We start from the raw sequence: 20,926 nt of genomic DNA, 5'->3' as shown, positions 1-20,926 counted from the left end.
CATTGGTTTTAAACTGCACAGGATACAGTATACACTTCAAGTATATTTTGATGTACTTGATGAAAAGGGAAAAAACATTCCCCTCTGTAAGTTCTGGACAAGAAAATGGTTCAGAATCATTGATAACAAGGGTTCTTTAATTGGTTTGTTGTATAGTTAAGAGTTCTTATCTCTTAAAATGGTTCTTGTTTGAAGTGAATAACATGAATTATCTTGGTACAATGGCACCTGTCAGTGGGTGGGATATATTAGGCAGCATGTGAAGAGTCAGTTCTTGAAATTGACGTGCTGGAAGTGGAAAAAGGGCAAGTGTAAGGATCTGAATGACTTTGACAAGGGCCAAATTGTGATGGCTAGATGACTGGGTCAGAGCATCTCCAAAACAGCAGGACTTATGGGGTGTTCCCGGTATGTAGTGGTTAGTACCTACCAAAAGTGATGAACTGGAGACAGGGTCATGAGCGCCCAAGGCTCAATGATGTGTGTCCGGAGCAAAGGTTAACCCATCTGGTCCAATCTCACAGAAGAGCTACTGTAGCACAAATTGCTAAAAAGTTAATGCTGGCTAAGATAGAAAGTTATCAGAACACAGTGCATTGCAGCTTGTTGTGTATGGGGTTACGTAGCCACAGACCTGTCAGAGTGCACATGCTGATCCCTGTTTATCACCAAAAGTCGCTTACCTGGGGAAGAGATGGTACCAGGATACACTATGGGAAGAAGGCAAGCCGGCAGAGGAAGTGTGATGCTCTGTGCAAAGTTCTGCTGGGAAACCTTGTGTCCTGGTATTCACACGGATACCACTTTGACACGTACCACCTACCTAAACATTGCTGCAGACCAAGTACACCTCTTCGTGGCAACGGAGCTATGAATCACGATCGAGCTTCTGTGGGATGTGCTGGACAAACAGGTCCCATCCATGGAGGTCCCAAGGGGCAACTTACAGGACTCAAAGGATCTGCTGCGAATGTCTTAGTGCCAGATTACACAGTACATCTTCAGAGGTCTTTGTGGAGTCCATGCATCGACAGGTCAGAGCTGTTTTGGCGGCACAAGGGGGACCTACACAATATTAGGCGGGTGGTTTTAATGTTATGGCTTATGGGTGTAAAATCATAGACTCTTCTCCCCCCGAGAAATGTGTCATAAAAATTCATTGGCGTTATGTATTGGTAGAAATTGCCTTCTCTTTACTACAAATAATTTACCTTTTTTTTTGTTACATTAAAAAAAATTTGTTACCCAACCCATCATGCATTTAGGACACATTTAAATAATGAACTTTTCATTTTGAGAACCCCTGCGCTAAAAACCTGTCAAATAAATCTTCCACTTTTTAAATGATCTGTCTGGGGTTCTACTTTTCCTAGTCTCTTTAACTGAAAAATAATTTTCATGGTCTTCCTCAGTGCAGATTTATCTCATGAATATAATTTAAATGTGTACAATAATATATTGTCTAATTATTAGAGCTTTCAATTCCTGAACTATCCACTGAGAGAATACATTATGTCTGCATTGAGGGTATTTATATGTAGGCTAATTGTTTTTGAGTTACTGAGGTTTGGATTAAATTCGTTTGTCACATGTAGTGGACTTTTCACGTTTTTAACATCATTTCACATGATTTCCACATGCTCCTTTACTTTTCACATGCAGTGTATGTGCTTTAATTCTCATCTCGTCTGATTTTCTCGCATGAATCAATCTTCTGCATATGTGATCACGCATTATTAACATGTCACATATATTTACTTGTGAAATTTCACAGCATAATGTAATGAATGCACAATCCCCCCCCACCTGTTTTTTTAAAATCCTGTGTTCTACAACTCTGAAAGATCTTCAAATTAACTTTGAATATTATCACCTGATACTATTACAATTGTAATAGGTGCAAATTGATGAGGCTACCATGAACATAAATTAGTATATAATAGGTAAAAAAGGTCTTTACTCTTCCTCCTGTCTTGTTGCTGAGCCATGACTGTCTAATATGATGCCTGAAGCTCTCTCAGATTAAGTTAGGGGTCGTGTCTTCATTGTGATTGGTTGATCAGGGACCAATCAGTGACAAGGCATTATTCATATTATAAAAGCTTACAATTTCTCTGGTTTAAACCAAAAACCATGTGATGTCCATTCCAGTGGACAGGGTCTGAAGGGGATATTATGTAACAGACCACTTTTCAGATTTCCTTATAAAACCGTACAAATTATATCTGATTATACTGATGTTTTTTTTTTTATTTATTTTTTATTTATTTTTTTTAAAGCAAAGTCACACCAAATATTGGCTGTAGTTTATTACTTTATATTTCTCTTTATAGTATATTTCATTATCTAGACATGTTAAATTGCATTATCGTTGATGGTATCTTTGCTTTACAGCATTGCTTTGCATGAGAATTTGCATAGTACTGTATACAACTGAAGATGTTCTAAACCCTGTTATTGTTAAGAAATTCATTATAGCCAAGAATGTTAATTATGAGAATCTCTTAATATATAGTTGTTTAAAAAAAAAAAAAAAAAAAGTCTACTGTCCATATAATATTAGAACAATATGTTGATGAATTTATTTTGAAAATTGCTTTTTTTTTTTTTTTTTTTTTTTTTTCAAATCCTATTATTGGAATTTCATTTCTGGGTGCCATAAACGTACACTACAAATAAATAATGCTTTTAATAATAACAACAGGATGAAAGTAACAGCTTGATCATAATGGAAATATATCCTAAATGATCAAACATGTATGTAAAAATAGGTTTGTTGTCCATTTTGACACTTCCTCTTTAGAATATGGAAAATAGAAACATTTTTTTCCTTTACATGTAGAGAGTAAACAGATAGAGGAGATTTTAATGGATATATTTTTTTAATTAATTGCAAGAAAGCTTAGACAAGCTGGAAATTCAAAAACCGTTCACTCTATAATATGTATAAATGAAGGTTTTCTAAACCATGTTGTTGTCATTGTTGTAAGAAATGAATTAGAGAATACTGTTCACCAGAACATCTTAATGTGGTCAGTTTTACTTTAATCTACTGTACTCATACAATATTAGAAAATGCTTAATATTTTTTTAATCCTGATATTTAAATGTGTATTTATTGATATAATTTATTGATATTTATTGATATGCTTGTTAAACTGTTTTTTTTGTGGAAAATGCTAAGCTATGCTTCTTCAGAATATGACAGAGATATTTAACATCTCAGTCAACATCTCGATCATTTCATAAATGTATCAAAAATTTGGAAATTCAAAAACTGTCCCAATATATCTGAATTCTTCTATGTACAAAAAAAATATATATAACGATGTAAAAAAAATAGTGCTTACAAAACGTTAGGACTGGTGTAATATTTTGGTGCATATTTCTTGATATATTATTTGTGTTTGTGACACTGTGGGGGATGAGGGTGGTTAAGGCAGTCCCAGCGCCTGCGTGCGTGCGTGCATGCAGGCGTGTGTGTTGGGGATGGTGGGGGAGAGAAAAAAAAATCCCCAAGGACCTGCTAGTTTAGGTATAGGTCCAACTCTCTCTCTGATTGGTCACTGCGTGAATATGGGACCTATCGCACCCACAACCGCAAGGAATGCGCAATTTATCAGCAATTGAGCATCACGTGGACTTGACCGAAAAGGTTGGGGGTTGTTCATGAGATGCTTAGGGTTAGGACATGGGGCAAGAGTGTTGAGCCAGAAACATTATCTATACTACATGACCTAGTCAAGAAGGATTATTAAAGATTATTAAAGAAGAGGAAGAAGAAAAAAGGCACACTGGATATATCCTAAACCATGGCTGAAGGTATAGTGTTGTTCCTGTTATTGTTGTTGTTGTTGTTGTTGAATAGGGGCCTTCACATATCTCTCTGTTGAAGGTGGGCTGGCTTTACTTCATTGTCTTTCAGATTTAAGGACCCCCCCCCCCCCCATCCCCTGCTTTCTTTCTTTCTTTCTTTCTTTTTTAAACATGAGCTCTAACTTCTTTCGCACTGATAGGCTTAGATATACCCCCAAACTTCCTTTGTTTCTGCATTTCTACACCGGCTGCAATAGATTTCGCGTGAGAAATTCGAGGGGAAACGGGGTCGCCATGTTTCTGAAGGGCCCCTGAGGACCAAAGAAGGAAAAGCAGAAATATAAATTCACAGGACATTTGGGATTGGATTTGACGCAGGGATTATGGGAGAAATGGGATCGGTTTTTGGTGATTATTATAGAGGTGAGCTTTTTAAAAAAAATTTTATTTTTATTTTTTTTTAAATGGGATGGCTGGATCTAAGAATTTACTCTATGACAAATGCTTCTATTAAAGAGGCATTAAGGGGAAAAAAGTTACAATATAACCTAAATACCTTTTGTGGGGAAAAATGTAAACAATTTTCCGTGCAAATGATTGATACAATTATTATTATTACTATAGTAGTAGTCGAATAATAATTATAATAATAATAATGATGATGTAGGGTGTGTATTTAATAGTGATGTTTCCCATGGTTCAGTTTGAGAAGGAAGAATAATAACCCTGATGTCTGCACAGAAAGCACACTGTTGCAGGACTGAAACACTGTCAGTACGCGCGCGGAGTGCCGGCGTAAAGCTCGCGCGTGCCACGCGGCGTAAAGCTCGCGCGAATTAAACGCGCCTTCAACGTCGCGCGCTCTGTCCGCTCGCCGTTTAAACCCGTTCTCGTGGCTTTCCCTTGTACTCCTTTAAGGGGGCTGTGCGAAGACCGAAGACGAAGAAACGCAGAACTCCGAGGAGGACTCGGCGTCATTCAGTGGCAGCGGCGTGTGTAAGTGGTTCAACGTGCGCATGGGCTTCGGCTTCCTGTCCATGACGAGCAGAGAAGGCGCTCCGCTCGACCATCCTGTCGACGTCTTCGTACACCAGGTGAGACATCGGTGCCAAAACGTGTGCTGTTGACCTTACGAGTTGCCTAGGCCTTTCTGTGAATCACCTAGAGCCTCTGCGCGCGCGCGCGCGCGCGTGTATGTGTGTGTGGGGCAAACTTTCATTTGGTTTAGGATTTTATGCAGAAAAAAAGGCACGGTTTCTTATAAACACTCTGCTGTTTTATTGCGTAATTGATAATCGCTCTGATCAATCATATTGACAAGCAGAACCTTTTAGAGGAGTCTGAGAGACATGCATGCATTCATATTCACGCTCAATTCTCTCCTCTTTTGGACTGAGGAGCAGGAGAATTTCTTGCACGCGACTGTAAAGATGCAAAGGTGATCCATGTCGGAGGGAATATAAACACAGACTAGGATACGTTCACAGCTGATGTGCACAGGAATTGTTTGTGCAAGTCCTGTTTTCCTAGGGTTTGGGTGCATGTGTAACATATCACTCCACCTGTATACAAGCTAAAGGAAGAGACAAAATCAGGGATTGAGGCCCCTAAAGCAGTTATGGATTTGTATTATTATTATTATTTTGCATTATGCTCAATCTGTGCATGTTAAACTCACATAATAGAAAATGCCAATACTCTGTCCTGAAGCAGCTCACAGCTGATTGCAGTGATTGAACAAAGCTTTCTCTGCATTCAGATTCTTGCAATTTTAACCAGATTAGCACTAGAAATATACTACTAATTATGTTTCTTCTAATCATGGCACACAAGACCCAAATAGAGTGATTCCATATCACTCATGACCCTGATACTCATCATTAGAAGTCAGTATATACACGCAGTTCTATAATAAAAGTGAATATAATAGGTCTCATTCGTATTTGATGATGATCGATATGATTATCAGTTGAATTGGTGCAGAAATCCTTTTACTAAACCACACTGTCACAACTAGATTTGATTCAAATTCGATGATGGTTCGTTTTTAGAGGAGTCCGAGAGACACGTACGTGATTTCATTGCACGTTCATTCACGTTAAATTCTCTCTTTAGGACGGGGGAGCAGGAGAATTTCTTGCACACGATTGTAAAGATGTAACGTTGATGCAAATAAAGTGCATCTTATAATAGGAAATAAAAACAGGCATCAATTCTAGTGTGCATTTGTAGCTGATGTGCACAGGAATTGTACAAGTCCTGTTTGGGTGCATGTGTAGCCTAGCTCCCCACCATTATGCTAAAGAAAGGGAGAAAATCAGGCCTTAAGGCCTCTAAAGCAATTGTGGATTTTGTTTTGTTTGTATTTTTGCATTAGGCTCAACGTGTGCATTTTAAGCTCACATAATAGAAAATGTCAATACTCTGTCCTGGATCAGCTCACAGCATCGCGGAGATTGAACAAAGGATTCTATGCATTCAGATTCTGTAATTTTCTTGTCATTGTAACCAGATTAGCACTAGATATATAGTACTAATGATATTTCCTCTAATCATTGTGAGTGACATCCAAACTGATTCAGTTCCGAACCAGAAAGGGCGAATTAATCATTAGAAGTCAGTATATACCGTACGCAAAGTGAATATACTGTGCATTTAAGTGCTCTTCATATTGGACAATCGATATGATTGTGGAAATGGTGCAGAAATCGTTTACTAAATCGCAAATAGATTTGTTCCCTAGATTAACCCTGCACCTGTTTCATTTTAGAGGCGACTGAGAGACATGGACGTATTTTCGTTTGCATGCGCATTCACATCAAGTTCTCTCTTTTGGACTGAGGAGCAGGAGAATTTCTCGCACACGACTATAAAGATACTGTGATGTGATGGTGATGCATGGTTAAGGGAATACGAACACAGACTAGGATACATTCACAGCTGATGTGCACAATAATTGTTTGTGCAAGTCCTGTTGTTCTAGTGTTTGGGTGCATGTGTAACATATCTCTACACCTTTATACATGCTAAAGGAAGGCCAATAAAAATCATTGTGGTTTTGAGTTTTTCTTTGATTTTTAATGTGCACATTAAGCTAGGAAATGACAGTGCTCTGTGGTGGATTGATGCCTCTGTATTCAAATTCTGAACTTGTCTTGCTATGTAGCCAGATTAGCACTAGCAATAAAAAAAAGTACTAATGATGTCTAGTCATCTAGTCATGACAAGTAAGATCCAAACAGTGTGGTTCCATATCAGAACCAAACAGAACAAAATTCAGCCTCAGTATATACCGGCAGTCCTGTAAAAAGTGAGTAGACTAGAGAGCTTTATTGTCGCTCTAACCATATACAGGTATACAGCGTAATGAAATAGCATTCTCCAAGACCTTGCTGATAATATATGTGAGAACAATGCAGGTACAAGATAATCACTGGGCAATGTGTAGTACGATTAGAATGGTTACAGTGCAAACAGACAATAAATACATGCTAGTACATTAAGTATGACACAGTAAATGCCCGTGTGTACTGTGTATGGCCTCGACTACATTACTGCTACTCCAGGTCACTGTAAAATTACCCCGAGATTAGGTCATTTCACAGATGACTGGCTCTGTAACCTCATCAGGTAATATCCTCCCCATGCTGAGTAAGATGTCTTTGGTAAACAACAGACCGATTAGACATTAGCCAGGCTTGATGAATGCTGTTTACTTTGGGGCCTTTTCTTTTCTTTCCTTTTTTTTTTAAAAACGGCAAATTATAACATGAAGCATAACACTGAAAAAAAGGCATCTTAGCAAGTGAAAATATATTGAATATAGTCCAACGTATCTACTATTACCTGTTCTAAGTTTACAACAACTCGAATATTATTAAAGATTATTAAACCTATTTCTACATTTTTATTTGACTAATTTCAAGGTTGAACTAGTCTTGTTCCATTGGTGGGTAAGTTTTACTAATTGCGAACATTTATTTCTAAGAAGAAAATCAAATAAAAGAATTTGGCAGTAGAATAAGAACATTTTAAAGCTTGAAACGAGTTAAAAAATGTCTAGAAATAAGTTTAACAATCTTGTGTTTGGTTTGTTGTAATTGTAAACATTTTTTGATTGTATTCAAGATATTTTAACTGGCTAAAATGGCATTTTTGCAGGGAAGGATTGAGACGCTATACATATACGTATTTCCATATCATGTGGGTTACTCTTGATAAATTAAGCTCCAGACATTTTCTGTCCTTGAGAGAATTTCTTTTTTTTTTTTCATATGCATGAGGTCTTTGGCATTCTTTGTAAGATGCTGTGTCTCTTTCACTAGGGTGTGTACTACATATGAAAGAGACACAATCCATTTCGAATATCCCTGTCAGCTGCTGCTGTATGAGTGCATGTGCTGGATGTCTACTGAGTCTTTGTCTTCATTCAGTGTAAATCAGCATATGCATTGAGTGCTTGAGTGATTTAGACCAATTGGCTGTTGTTATTAATGACTCAGCAGTTTACTGTCTTTGACTTTGAGCCAGCCATAATTAAGAGGTTTGGATTTGGAGTCATTTGGTTTGGCTTACTATAGAAAATGGACAAGTTGCAGGGTGCTTTTTGGTATTCTGAAGCCGGCCTTCTCACAATGTTTCCTGGAAAGTTATTGATCATGCGCAGCGTAGGGGCTTTGCTGGGGAATCGGCTTGCTCTTGGGAGACAATGGCTGGCATTGTCAGGCTCGAAGAGAGGAAATCCTGCTGTCTGTGATATGTTACTGAGCAGCAAACGAATGAATGAATGAAGAGAATGCTTGTGTATGTTCTCCGTGAAAATATGAACGAGCAGGCTATACGAGGAAATGGATGGTGAGCGAGCGGAAGCAACAAAGCTGATACTATAGTCTGGGAGGATGAAAAAGAAAGGAGACGTATGGGCTGAAGAGGGAGGGCGTGGATGGAGGGAAATGGAGAGGTCTTGTTAGCTGGACTCATTCATAAAAAAAGTCTTAAAGAGGAGGGGGGGGGGGGCGCTAGTGGAAGAGGTCAGAGGATGAAGGGATGGGGGATAGTTCCAGGAAACCTTAGGTGGGGGGTTGGGAATGAGGAATGCAGAGCTTGTCAAGCAATCAGGATTGAATTCCTTTCCCACTGCCTTCACTTCAAAAGATCCCTTGGTTCATACAACGACCCCCTCCTCATGAGAGAGGTGTCCGGGTTAAGCTTGATGGCATGCAGTGGCCATAAAATGGCCCACCACAGGCTTTTCACCTTCCACTGGGGCACACCATGCTAACACTCTGCTAATGATTAAGATTTGGTTACCTGATTGATAGAAAAATGAGGAAGAAGTTAAAGGCCACCTGAACTGAGCTTGTTCTTCATATATTTCGTGCATAATTTATCAGTATCTACCACTGAAAAAAATATTGCTTGTCTGAAATATTCCATCAAAGTGCTCTGACTTTGCCCACCTGATTTTGAATACAAAGACAGAAAGAAAACAATTAACCATTAACATCATGCCATGTAATAGCGGTCATGTAAAAGCTATTCTTAAGGTATGGTTAAAAGAAAACAGAACAGTTCACATTATGCAAGCAAATATGATTCCTGTTTCATGTTGTGTTGATGTCTGTAGTAGCCATGTAGGTTAAATATGGGTTTAGAAAGATCAATGATTCAAAAGAGGTCATGTAAGTTGGTGTTGGATTATGTCATCCAAATAGAACTCACCATCACTCAGGTCAAAGCTTCTCAGAGGCACTCTGCTAATGAAAACAGAAAACAGAACGTAATCATTCCCATTCTCAGCACTGGTTTCTGGTAGGTGTTGGTTTGTCAAGGTAGACCTCTCTATCCTCTCTCTATCATTTTGCTTGTATAGCAACCATTTCAGGAATGCACACTTCCCCCTTCTCCTTCTTCTCCAATATCTCCTTTTCTCTGATGGTCAGTGTGAGGTTCAACCAGATAGCCATTTGGCATTGTCTTACTTTTCTCACTGGTTCTCATCACTATCTTCAGCCTAGTTGGAAAGCTCTTTTAAATGATGTAAAAATGTAGTGGCTAATGAAGTGTTCAGAGATGTCTTCAATACTATCTAAAGGAGAAATGGGAAGTAGAACCGACAAGTAGATGTCTAGTTCGTGTTCTACCTTGGTATGGAATGTAACCTAGTGGAAAGTGTTTTATTAAGCAATAAAGCATTTTTCACACATGTTCACAGTCAAATAAACTTCTTAGAAAAGCACCAGTCATTGGCAGTATATCTAGGGTTGCTAGGTCTCAGCAAAAAAAAAAAAAAAAAAAAATCCAACCATCTTGAAAATCACCTTGAAAAAGTCCTTGAAATTACCCCAAAAAATGTTGTCAGAACAGTGACAGTGCGGTTTTATGATTGGCTGTGCGACTGGGGGAAGGGGAAATGATTACGTTTAAAAAAAATGAACGTTATGTTTCTTTGAAGTGTCGAAAATAACTGCATTCGTATTTATGTGCTGTACTCACGCAACCCATGACAGAGAGTATCTATGTTTCGTAATTACAAGTACTAATACAACCTGAAATTAATCATTCGGCCATAGCAATCAATCAGAGAAACACTTAACTTGCTCTCCAATGTTCTCCAGTGGTGCAAGCTGGGGCGACGTGTTGCTGATGCAGTCATTGCAAGCGCTTGTGCTGCTGGCTTCAGCTTCCTGTTTTGCCTTTAAACAATCCAAAATTTGTTAATAAAGAGGCTTGTGGCACTTTGAAAAGAAATCGACACAACGCTAGCTACAATAATCAACACCAAAAGATCAGTAATGTCACATTTTAAATTTGTGGATCTGTGTGAACATCCAACAACCACTGACATGTTTGCTTCTTTGATTTTTTTTAAAAACAGTGACTCCTATGCCTTGGCGTGATGGACTTAGGAGAGAAGAGCTTTCGTTTATTTCACTTCAGATTTTCTTAAACATTTTAAGGGTAGAAATATATTGTTTACATACATCATTTACCCCCAAAGTTCAGAGTTTCTTGCTGAATTTTATGGCAAAATTGCATAATCGTCTTAATTCCCCATCTTTCTTTATTTGAGGAAAAAAAGCATGTACAGTCTTTCTTTCTTCAAAGCAGGTCCATGGACTATTTTTAAATAAAAACACCACCCATGAACTTGTGTTTTCCACCCGGAACCTCGTTCCAAAAGTATCCCAGTTTGGTGTAAGAAAAAAACACAACCCTGGCAACCCTGACTTCCAGGATTTTAATGATGGCCCAACTGTAGTGGTCTTATATATTTTATAATCTTTTTGTCCACCTATACTCTTGGGATTGATGCTGATTTTTTAGGATTTTTACCTCAGATATTCAATTGTGTTTTCTGCAGAAATTTACAAGGAGTCAATGCAAGCAGTTGCAGATTTTAAACAATGTTTGATTATTGTGTTGTGTGAATCTGAAACTTTAGATTGTCTATAGCTTTAATCTAATCATTTTTTCTCTTGACATGCTTCAGAATGCTTGAATGTGTTGGAGATTTATAATCTTTAATTAGAGCACTCCATCAAATGCACCATTGACAATTAAAATGTAATTTTAAGAAAATTGCATTCTCTGGACTTAGCTGATATGACAAGATTCAGAATAGTCCATTCTAAAGCTGTAGACAGTATCTGATTTAATAAATGGATTCATCCCCATGTCCAGGTCACATCATATCAGCTTAATTTCTTAATATCTGAACATTTTTATAATATATATATATTATATACATATATACACACACGTGCTAATACTCTTAGCTAGAAATAGTTTCATATTCAGAACTAATCATTGTATTTCATTGTATTGGATTGTATTTCAAACTAGACCATTTTATTCACTAGCTTATATATCATTATAAGCCAGCAAAGCGTTCCCCCAGTGAACGAAACCACCAGGGCGTCCAATTTGGTGCATTACGAGACAATGAATAAACAACTAGGGAACAATTTCCTTAGCCCTTTATTTCTGCTTCACAGTAATGAAACCTTTAAGCAATCATTTCTCAGCACTTTTATGTAACAGAGCCTGAATGAACTGAATGAGTAAATAAACGAGTGCATTTAAAATAGTACTTAAAAACATACAGTTCATGGGTGTGTTATATGACAACCTCGTATGTATGCAGGTTATATTATTGCATGCATAAATGATTTACTGTACTGATGTGAGGGCATTTTCACAAAGACCATATGATCTTAGAGTGGCTTTAAATTTCGAACAGAGCAAGCTGTACATGGATGGCTTCCGCAGCCTGAAAGAAGGAGAGCCGGTGGAGTTCACCTTTAAGAAGTCATCAAAAGGCCTGGAGTCTCTGCGGGTAACGGGTCCTGGAGGGGTGCCATGTGCAGGCAGCGAGAAGAAACCCAAAGGTGCCCAGAAACGGCGCTCTAAAGGGGATCGGTATGTACTCGTGGCTTGCTGTTTGGTCATATCACCACTTAAAATGGTCAAAATGGTACTGCTATGGCTTGTAAGATAAAGGATTTCCTCTGCACGTAATTTCATGTGAAAACTAATTGGTTAGTCATTGTTTATCAGATGAGTGAATAAATGAGTGTTACTTCAGTACATTGACTTTTAGCTATACCTCTGGTGTTTCTGATGTTTTTCAAATAATCCATCCTTTTGTCATCATTTGAAGAAAACTGAGGTAACCAGTTAAAAAAAATAACAAGGTGAGAAATGCACAGCTCATACTGTTTTCACAGCTCATACTGATTGCCCCCCAATCCCCCCATAACTGTAACTGACCTGGATCAATAGGTTGTTTAAAATCTCAGGGTTTAGGAGTTAATCCTGCAGAGCGATTGCCTTACCCACCTCCACATAGCCAGAGCCCTGCTGCATTGAACATTGTGGTTATTTTTATTTTGCTGTGAAAATAGCAGGAAATCAGGACGTTTGGGAAGAACGCACGCCAATGAACAGCGGATGTAATTGAATTGTATGTGCTCAATAGATGCTTTCAGACAAGCAGTCCAATCAAGTGTTGCATACCTTGAGCTTGTCCCTAAATTATTACAAATGCTTATTGGCATGATTTACACGAGTTACATTTCATTCTGAAGGAACGCAGATCTGGTTTGAGCGTTACGTCCTGCTCTGTATAGCAGTGCGCTTTTCCCGGCGTTTCTCTCAACACATCCTGATGTGCGTTCCACTCCCTGGTGTAATGTATGTTTCATAAGTCTCGTTGCTTTGCTTTGCTGTGTGTACTTTCTCCTGCTGGGAGTCATTGACACTGTCATCGTGCAACTGGGTGCGGATCAGGATCAAATCCTGTCTATTTAATTAATAACAGATGTAGATGCCTTAGGAAGGTCATAGGTGACCGTTCCCATGGCAACGGTGGGCTACGATATGAGCAAGCAGGGTAGGGGGTGGGTGGCAGAGAGCAAGGGTTAGGGGTGAAAGGCCACACTGCTGTATTAAAACAAAGAGCCAAAGAGATGCCCGTTTCCCTCTTCTGGTTCCAGCTCCCTGTCCACACTCAAGCCAATCAATAGATGGTGTGTGTGTGTGTGTGTGTGTGTGTGTGTGTGTGTGTATGCGTGGGGAAGTGGAAATGTGTAGGGGGTTGGGAGCTGGAGAAGCAAAGAGAAAGGATCACACGCTATGTAAAATGCTGTGAGTCCATTACAGGTTAAAATATTGATAAGATCCAAGAAATTTCATTTATTTATTGCATAAGCTTTTGTGTAAACTATCCAATGACTTGACTGGGATGAGACTGTTTATTTTGTACAATACAGATACCAATCAAAACCTGTGTGATTTTCAGTCCACAGTTCTTTCTTAATTTTGCTCCCTTTTTTAAAAACCTAACTGTATTATGCTTAATGTATTACAACATGAGTAATGATCTTGATGATTTAATATATCTACCTACTGTGGAAGATGGGTGGTTTTTTTTTTTAGCAGGCAGGTTTAAATGCCTTAACAATTCATAGTGGATAAAGTTGAACCATTTAGGTTTAATAATGTTTCTATATTTTTGAATTGCGGAAACTAATTGTAAACTACAGTTTCAACACCAATAGGTGCAAATCCTCCCCACCCCCCCCAAAAAGGTCATTCTTCTTTCATTGACATGCTTCACAATCTCAAAAGTTTGACTGCATTGCCCTCTAGTGGCAATAAAAAACAAAACAAACAAAAAAAAAACAAACAAAAAACAATCAGGCGTTGAATGAATTTTCTTAACTAGGCCTATCAGGTTCTTTTACTCAGTTAAAATTAGAAGAAGGGAGTCAAAAATCTACCTGAGTGAAAGTCAAAAATGATCTACATTTAAACATACAAGAGTTTTAAGAGTTTACGTAAATATTTTTAGCTGATCAGAAAAATAACCATTCAGACATGAACTTCTATGTATGTATGTACAGTGCTGTGCAGAAGACTTGGGCACATGTAAGAAGAAAAAGCTGTAAAGCAATCAGGCCTTCAAAAAAAAAAGAAATGAAACATTTTCTACATAAAATTTCCACTACAATATAAATAGCAGCAATAAGTAATAAACTACACAAAGTCAGTATTTGATGTGACAAACCCTTTGCCTGGCATCGGTAATCTCAGGTAAACTTCATGAAGTTTTATTAGAACATTTTCTAAGCATCTTGTAGAATCTGCCACAGTTCGTCTGGAGACGTAAACATAACCTGTAAAATTACATTTGTAAATCTAAAAAAGTCTTAATTCTTGACTTGCAGGGGGAGGGGGGGGGGGGGGGGGTTTCCTCCCTCTCTGGTTTCCTCCCCCAGTCCAAAGGGATGTATAGATGGAAGACTTGTATAGTAGTGTATGTATGCTGTATAATGTGTAATAAACGTTTAATAATCTCAAACATTTAACACAAAAACAACAGATTGGCTTAACATCAGGTGAAGATGAAAATAGAAGTGTTGGCAACTTTGAAGGTCAAAATGAAAATTCAAGAAGGAAAAGTATGTTTTTGCTCTTGTAAGTTTACTTGAGAAAGAGTACAAGTATTGTTTCAATGGTATTACTGAAGTTTAGTACACGTTTTCCAAAATAGTGCTTAAGTACAGTACAGCAACGAAGTACAATTACTCAAGTATTTTTCACCCCAAGTAAAAACTAAGAAAAGTAAGAAATAAGTTAATGTTAATGTGAATTTATCTCCATGCCTATCTAGGTGCTATAACTGCGGTGGCCCAGACCATCATGCCAAAGAATGCCAGCTGCCCCCTCAGCCCAAGAAGTGCCATTTTTGCCAAAGCATGTCTCACATGGTAGCCAACTGTCCAATCAAAGCACAGCAGGCATCGCCGGGATCTCAGGGAACCCCCACCTCACTGGCAGGAGAAGAAATCCTGATCCACACAGCCTCACCACCTGATACCTCTGATTGAATGCTGGATGGTGAAACGGGATTACAGTCAGGGATAACACAAGCACCAATCATGCTGCTCTTGGACCTATCTCAGGTTTTTACTTTTCTAACAGCATTAATGAATGTCGTCTCTCACTAACATGACATTGTAGTAAAAATCAGTCATTTATAATAGTGAGAGACTATGTAACCTTGTGGTGTGGATTGAACTTTTGTATTTTGGTCTTAATATGTTTGGCAGTCTGCCATATTTTTTTCCCCTCCACTTCGGTTCTATTCATGCAAGACGAAGATTGAAGAAGTTGGTCATCATTTAAGATCAAGTTTCATTGATTTTCATTTGCAGGATTGTAGGAGGGATTTGTTAGTGTTTCTTTTTTTTCTTTCTTTCTTTCTTTCTTTCTTTTTTTAGCTAGCTAAGTGTCTTAGATTTGTATGGAAACAATCAAAAACAAACTATGTTTACATATTGCAATAAGCCTGGATGTTAAATCACAGTTGTGAAGCACATTTTTTTTCTTTCTCATTTAAGGAAGACAAAGCCAATGTTGCCATTTCATTTTTCAACACCAAAGAGCATAAACTCATTTACAGCTTTTATACTTACTGTTATACTTGATTTTGAGTGAATGATGTTTATCATCGACTACTTTAAGTTTTACATAGTTTGATTCTCATAGCCAGTTGAATGTTATGTTTAATTATGAAGCTGTTGAACAATGTGAATATCATCTCATTACACGCACTGTTGTGCAGTGTGATTTATCCAGGGCCTGCATTTTCAAATATTGCCTAGTAATTGCTGTAAGAAGACACTGACCATGTATCCCAATACTGCTCTTAATACGCACTTATCCCCTCACAACCCTTGGCAGCAAGCACAAAGCATTAGCAGTGATTTCCTTGGTGTCTAGACATATCAGCATGATAACTTGCTAAAAGGCAGGCTTGCAAATGAGATAAAGATAAATGAAAGAAATTATGTTAGCTGTCAAGTATAGACAGAGTAGTTGGATATATAATATATCAACGCCAATTTGAAGTGTCAACTATTGAATTGTACAGATTTTGTTTTTCATGTTTGTAGTCCATCATGCAATGTTCATATTTTACAGGGTATCCCAAAAGTCTCCAAACATTGGGGAAATTGACACTTTTTAGCAAAATGCTTTCATAATTACTGTAGATTTTAAATCATTCTCATGGCTGGATTGGATAGCTGTCACAAGGTTGCGATGGACTTTAACAGGAAATACGGCAAGCACATCATCACACACAACACTGTTGCCAAACTTATTAACAAATTCAAAAAGACTGGAAGTGTTGCGGACCAACTGAGACGTGGACGTCCATGAACATCGACTGACGAAGGCATAACCGACGTGGTGCTGGTGTACATAGTCCCCTATGTATGGAGACTTTTGGGACACTCTGTAGCATCAAGACCACAGTGTCTACTGTCCAAGGTCTGCTCCTATGTGTACAGTCAGCCCTAAGATCGTCAAGTGCAGTGTTAAGAGCAGTATTGGAGTATCACTATTTTTTGATCATACATTTGGGAATCCATGGCCAAGTTAGCTTATTGCACTGTCACTTGTCATTTCATTTCAGAGAACTAGAGTTATAGTTGGTGATGTTAGCTGGTTACATTACACTTTCTAATCCCAACAAATCAGGGCATATCAGAGAAACGCCCCAATTGGGGATTCATCCTACTCATATTTGTTATATGAAAAAAAAACCCTGTTTAGATATGGCTAGTAAAGGAGATTATTTTTTTTCTGGATTATGTTTATTATTCCAGTTTTAGAGTGAATGGTTGGCGTTTACTCATAGTTGACTCCTCTTTTACAGGGGACTCTGATGAACCTGACCATATTCTAATATAAATACTAATTGTAATCTTTGTATAACATGATTATTTATTTCTAGCTCAAGTTTACCTCAGAATTTATGTTAACATGGTGGAGATACTAGTTCTCAATCACAACTAGATTTAGGTTATTAAAATATTCTTGCAATACTTCTTGCAGGTATAAGCGTGTGACCAGTGTATTCTGTATATTTAATCTATGCCAAATGTGAAGCAATCTAAACTGCTCCACGAACTATATTTAAAGTGCATTCAAAGTGGACCTAAATTTCAGTTAAATATTTCAACCATATTGTCACTATGACTGAAGTCAGGCAATTCAGAGTTCCTTGTTCGTTTCCGTCTCAGGGAAAATCACAAATGTGTGCTTTCTGGAAAGGACAAAAATAATCTAAAAAAAACATTGCCAGTTTGGTAAAAAAAGAAAAAAAAAGAAAAAAGGTTTAGAACTTGCCCAAAGCCAAGCCAAAATTACAGCGGTACTCTGGTATTTTGTATTGGAAATCCCTGTTAATTTAAAAGGATGTTTGAAAAAGTTTTCAGGCCATTTTGAATGTCTCAGTAAATCAAAGTGAATGATTTGTGGCATAACCTCGAAGATTTTCCTGATTTTCCCACTTCCCCAGTGTTAGGAAATTCAAATGGCATTCAACCCCTGTCTTATGCAGTTTTCTTAAACACTGTATACGCTGATCTTAAGAAACATTGTATGTGTCAGTCACACACAGCGTGTGATTGAGGAGCCTAGACTTACGTTTATGTGTCATCAAACGATTGGTGAGAATTATTTTTAGCATCTGGATTTATACTTTAGAGTGGTCTGTACCATAAACAGACACATGCACATTTGTACTGCCAAATCAATCACTTGAAATGCATAAGACCTGCTCCAGCCTTGTATATTGTTCTTGTATATTTCCCCACATAATAATATAATTGTTTTATTCTCTATTTGCATGGTAGTTGATGTTAGAGTAGAATAGTGCCTTGTAGGCATAGCATTTCAGTTTGAAAAAGCTGAAAACAAAGCTGCTGATTAGTAGTGATAAGAAGTATTCCAACTGAGTATTGGCTGTGTCTACAGTTATCCTTTTTTCTTTTATTTGGGACTGGGTTATTTCTTCCTTCCTTTTTTTTTTATTTGTATTTTTTTTATTTTTAAAGAGAAAACAAGGCATGTACCTTGTTCAGAATCTATACAAGTCTACCTCAGGATGTTGAAATTTAAGTGGACCTGGACTGAGTCTGCCCCTGTAACCAGTACAGTGTCCAATTAAATGTGTAAGTAATGTGAAAGGTGTATGTGTGTGTGTATTTGTGTGTTTTGTGTGAGTGTGCATGTTATTTAGTTTATAGTGCTAAACTTATTTCAAGTGTAATAGCAAAGTCAAGGTGTTGTGACTTGGAATGCAAGTTCTTTTGCAAGATATCAGTGGCTTTAGAACAAAAGCTGAAAAATGCTGTTAGAAATTCACTTTGAGGTTAAAATACACGCAGTAGTTTGTGTGAACCGCTTAGACATTGTCTTATCATTTTCTCTGGAGAAGACAACATTGCTATCAGTGTAAAAACAAACAAAAAAAATGTTCTCAGAAAAGTTAATGGATGGAAACATTAAACATGAGAATTAGACCACCATTATTCCTAAACAAATCATGAGGAACAATTTCATAAACATCAAAATATCTTTAAATGTGCCTGTAAAAACTGCATTGTGCACAATGGGTACTTTTTCAAGCCATCTACAATAGATACAAATCCAAAATCTATACTTTGAATTAAAATGTCTTCTAAGTTCATTAATGTATTTAATGGCTTCACTCTGACATGATGTGTTTAATAATTGATGCTCATGGCTTTTCTTTGAAGCACAAGCAGGAATCATATCTCATTTATATAATATTCTTTGTGGTTGGAATTTGTGTTGTTTTATGTTGCCGTCAAACCTGTGCATTACATTCAGTGTTCGGTGAAGTTTGAAAGATCTATTTTGTATTCAAATGACCAAAGAATGTAGCCATGTTGTGGCAAGCCAGTGGCTTCATTATGGAGCCCCATCTGAATGGCCTCAACAGTCACCCAAGTGCATGGGTTCAGCTGTCAGCTTGATCTTTTTCAACATATTGTGACAAAGCATGCAAAGAATGTTGTGACCAAGAATGTTTTAGTGTGACTATTCACTACTTGCTTTCTAGTGAATAAATATCTTTAAATATTACGCAATTGCTGCATGATTTCCTTTCTTTTAAATAAAATGAACATCGTGTCTCTTTAACATCAGTGTACTATTACTATTACAAAATATAAAACATACTGTACCTCGCCATGCTCAGAAATGTCTGTTCTATATCTGGATTTCATTTGAGATACCTTGTTATTCACATGCTCATGCAGGCTGATACTTCCCACTAGAGTGGTTTGTTTTCCCTTGACATACCACACTAATCTGCAGCTCTGGGGTTGGAGTTGGATTTCCCCACGCACATCATGTCAGTTTTTTTCTCCTCAGTTGGGTTTGCCCTGATAGATCATGCTATACCGAGTGGATAGCCACAATAACCATGCTGCAACACTTGCACCCAGCAACCAATGCCTGAATCTCTTTGGAAGCTATACATGGGCATCGGCTCATTGCCTCAGCACTGAACATCTCAATGAAATAGTGACTCAGGCACATACCTGAGTGCTGAAAACTCTGAAATAGCTGATTGACACTTCTAGTAGTGGGACCCCTATGCCAGGATATGGGATATGGGGAAACTCTCCACTAACATGGGTTATACACTCTGTCAAGTGTAGTTAGCGCGAATCGACCATGCAGAATCTGCCTTTTGTGTCAATTTTCTGGCCTGCTGCCAAAGAGGCCCTGGTTAGGAGCATGCAGGTATCAGAATCACAAATCCAGCATGGCCAACGCTCCATTCATGTTGGTATCTTTAAGTCAATCTGGTTATACGGTACATGCTGCATGGTATTATTTAATCCAGGCAGCATCCATCCGCCAAGTGTTCATCTGCCATAGAGGAAAGATACAAAAGGGCATCCTCACCTAAGCCTAGAAGATGGCTTGCCGGGTGGTGGAAATAATCACAGTGTCCTATAGAATGGTCGGATGCCTAGCTCTTACGGTGACAAGCCACTCTAAGTGGAGCACGCCCCCCCTTCATGGGCATTATTTAGAGGCTAGACTGCTGCTCCAGGATATCTGTGCCGCTGTTACCTGCGCATCACCAGCCACCATCTCTAAGTTCTACAAGGTTAACATCACCCTTTCACTGGTGTGAGTGTGGCAGTCATCTCTGAGAACATTTCAGGCTAGTCTTTAGGTACGCCCTGTAAGTCTTGACATTTGTGGCATACATTATCCAGTTGTTTCTTACTGTTGATGGCCATGTTAATGACGATGCTGATGCCTAGGTCCATGCCTAGATGCTCTCTAACAAGAGCCTGATTTGTCCAGATTATTTGTCCTATTTCCAGACTCTTTGAAATGGCACACAGTCAGCAAATTTCCTTCGGTTTAGCTGTGTTACATAGCCACAACACTATCAGGAGTCAACCAGATTATAATATTTCATTTGGTTCACATTCGTACCCGCCAGAGTAATTTCACAACGGACCCATATCTATGCCAGAAGTCAGGCATATTTAAAAAATGTATTGGCCCACATCTGAATCTTATGTGGAATGTTTATGGTGGAGTTATGGCTTTTCTGTGACCCACATATGTCTGACTTACTAAAAGCAAGTGGAACTACAGATCTTAAGCAAAACTGCACAAAGCCTATTTAACTTACTCACAATAAGAATAAGCATTTCGTGTCCTATTAATACCAGTTACTGTATGTTACACATCCATTTCA

General features: G+C 38.1%; 1 protein-coding gene across 1 annotated transcript; it reads left to right on the top strand.

Annotated features, from left to right (window-relative positions):
• Positions 1–3,565: 3,565 nt before the first annotated feature.
• Positions 3,566–19,231, top strand: lin28ab (lin-28 homolog Ab). The gene is made up of 4 exons (XM_017482452.3): positions 3,566–3,822; positions 4,735–4,910; positions 12,059–12,237; positions 14,993–19,231. The coding sequence occupies exons 1-4, from the start codon at positions 3,813–3,815 to the stop codon at positions 15,207–15,209; spliced, it is 582 nt and encodes a 193-aa protein (XP_017337941.1). The 5' UTR covers positions 3,566–3,812; the 3' UTR covers positions 15,210–19,231.
• The last annotated feature ends 1,695 nt before the right edge of the window (positions 19,232–20,926 follow it).

This window comes from Ictalurus punctatus, chromosome 12 (assembly GCF_001660625.3).
Source record: "Ictalurus punctatus breed USDA103 chromosome 12, Coco_2.0, whole genome shotgun sequence".
Classification (NCBI taxonomy): Eukaryota; Metazoa; Chordata; class Actinopteri; order Siluriformes; family Ictaluridae; genus Ictalurus; species Ictalurus punctatus.
Note: the sequence above shows the minus strand (reverse complement) of the source record. Positions and strands in the feature narration are given on the sequence as shown.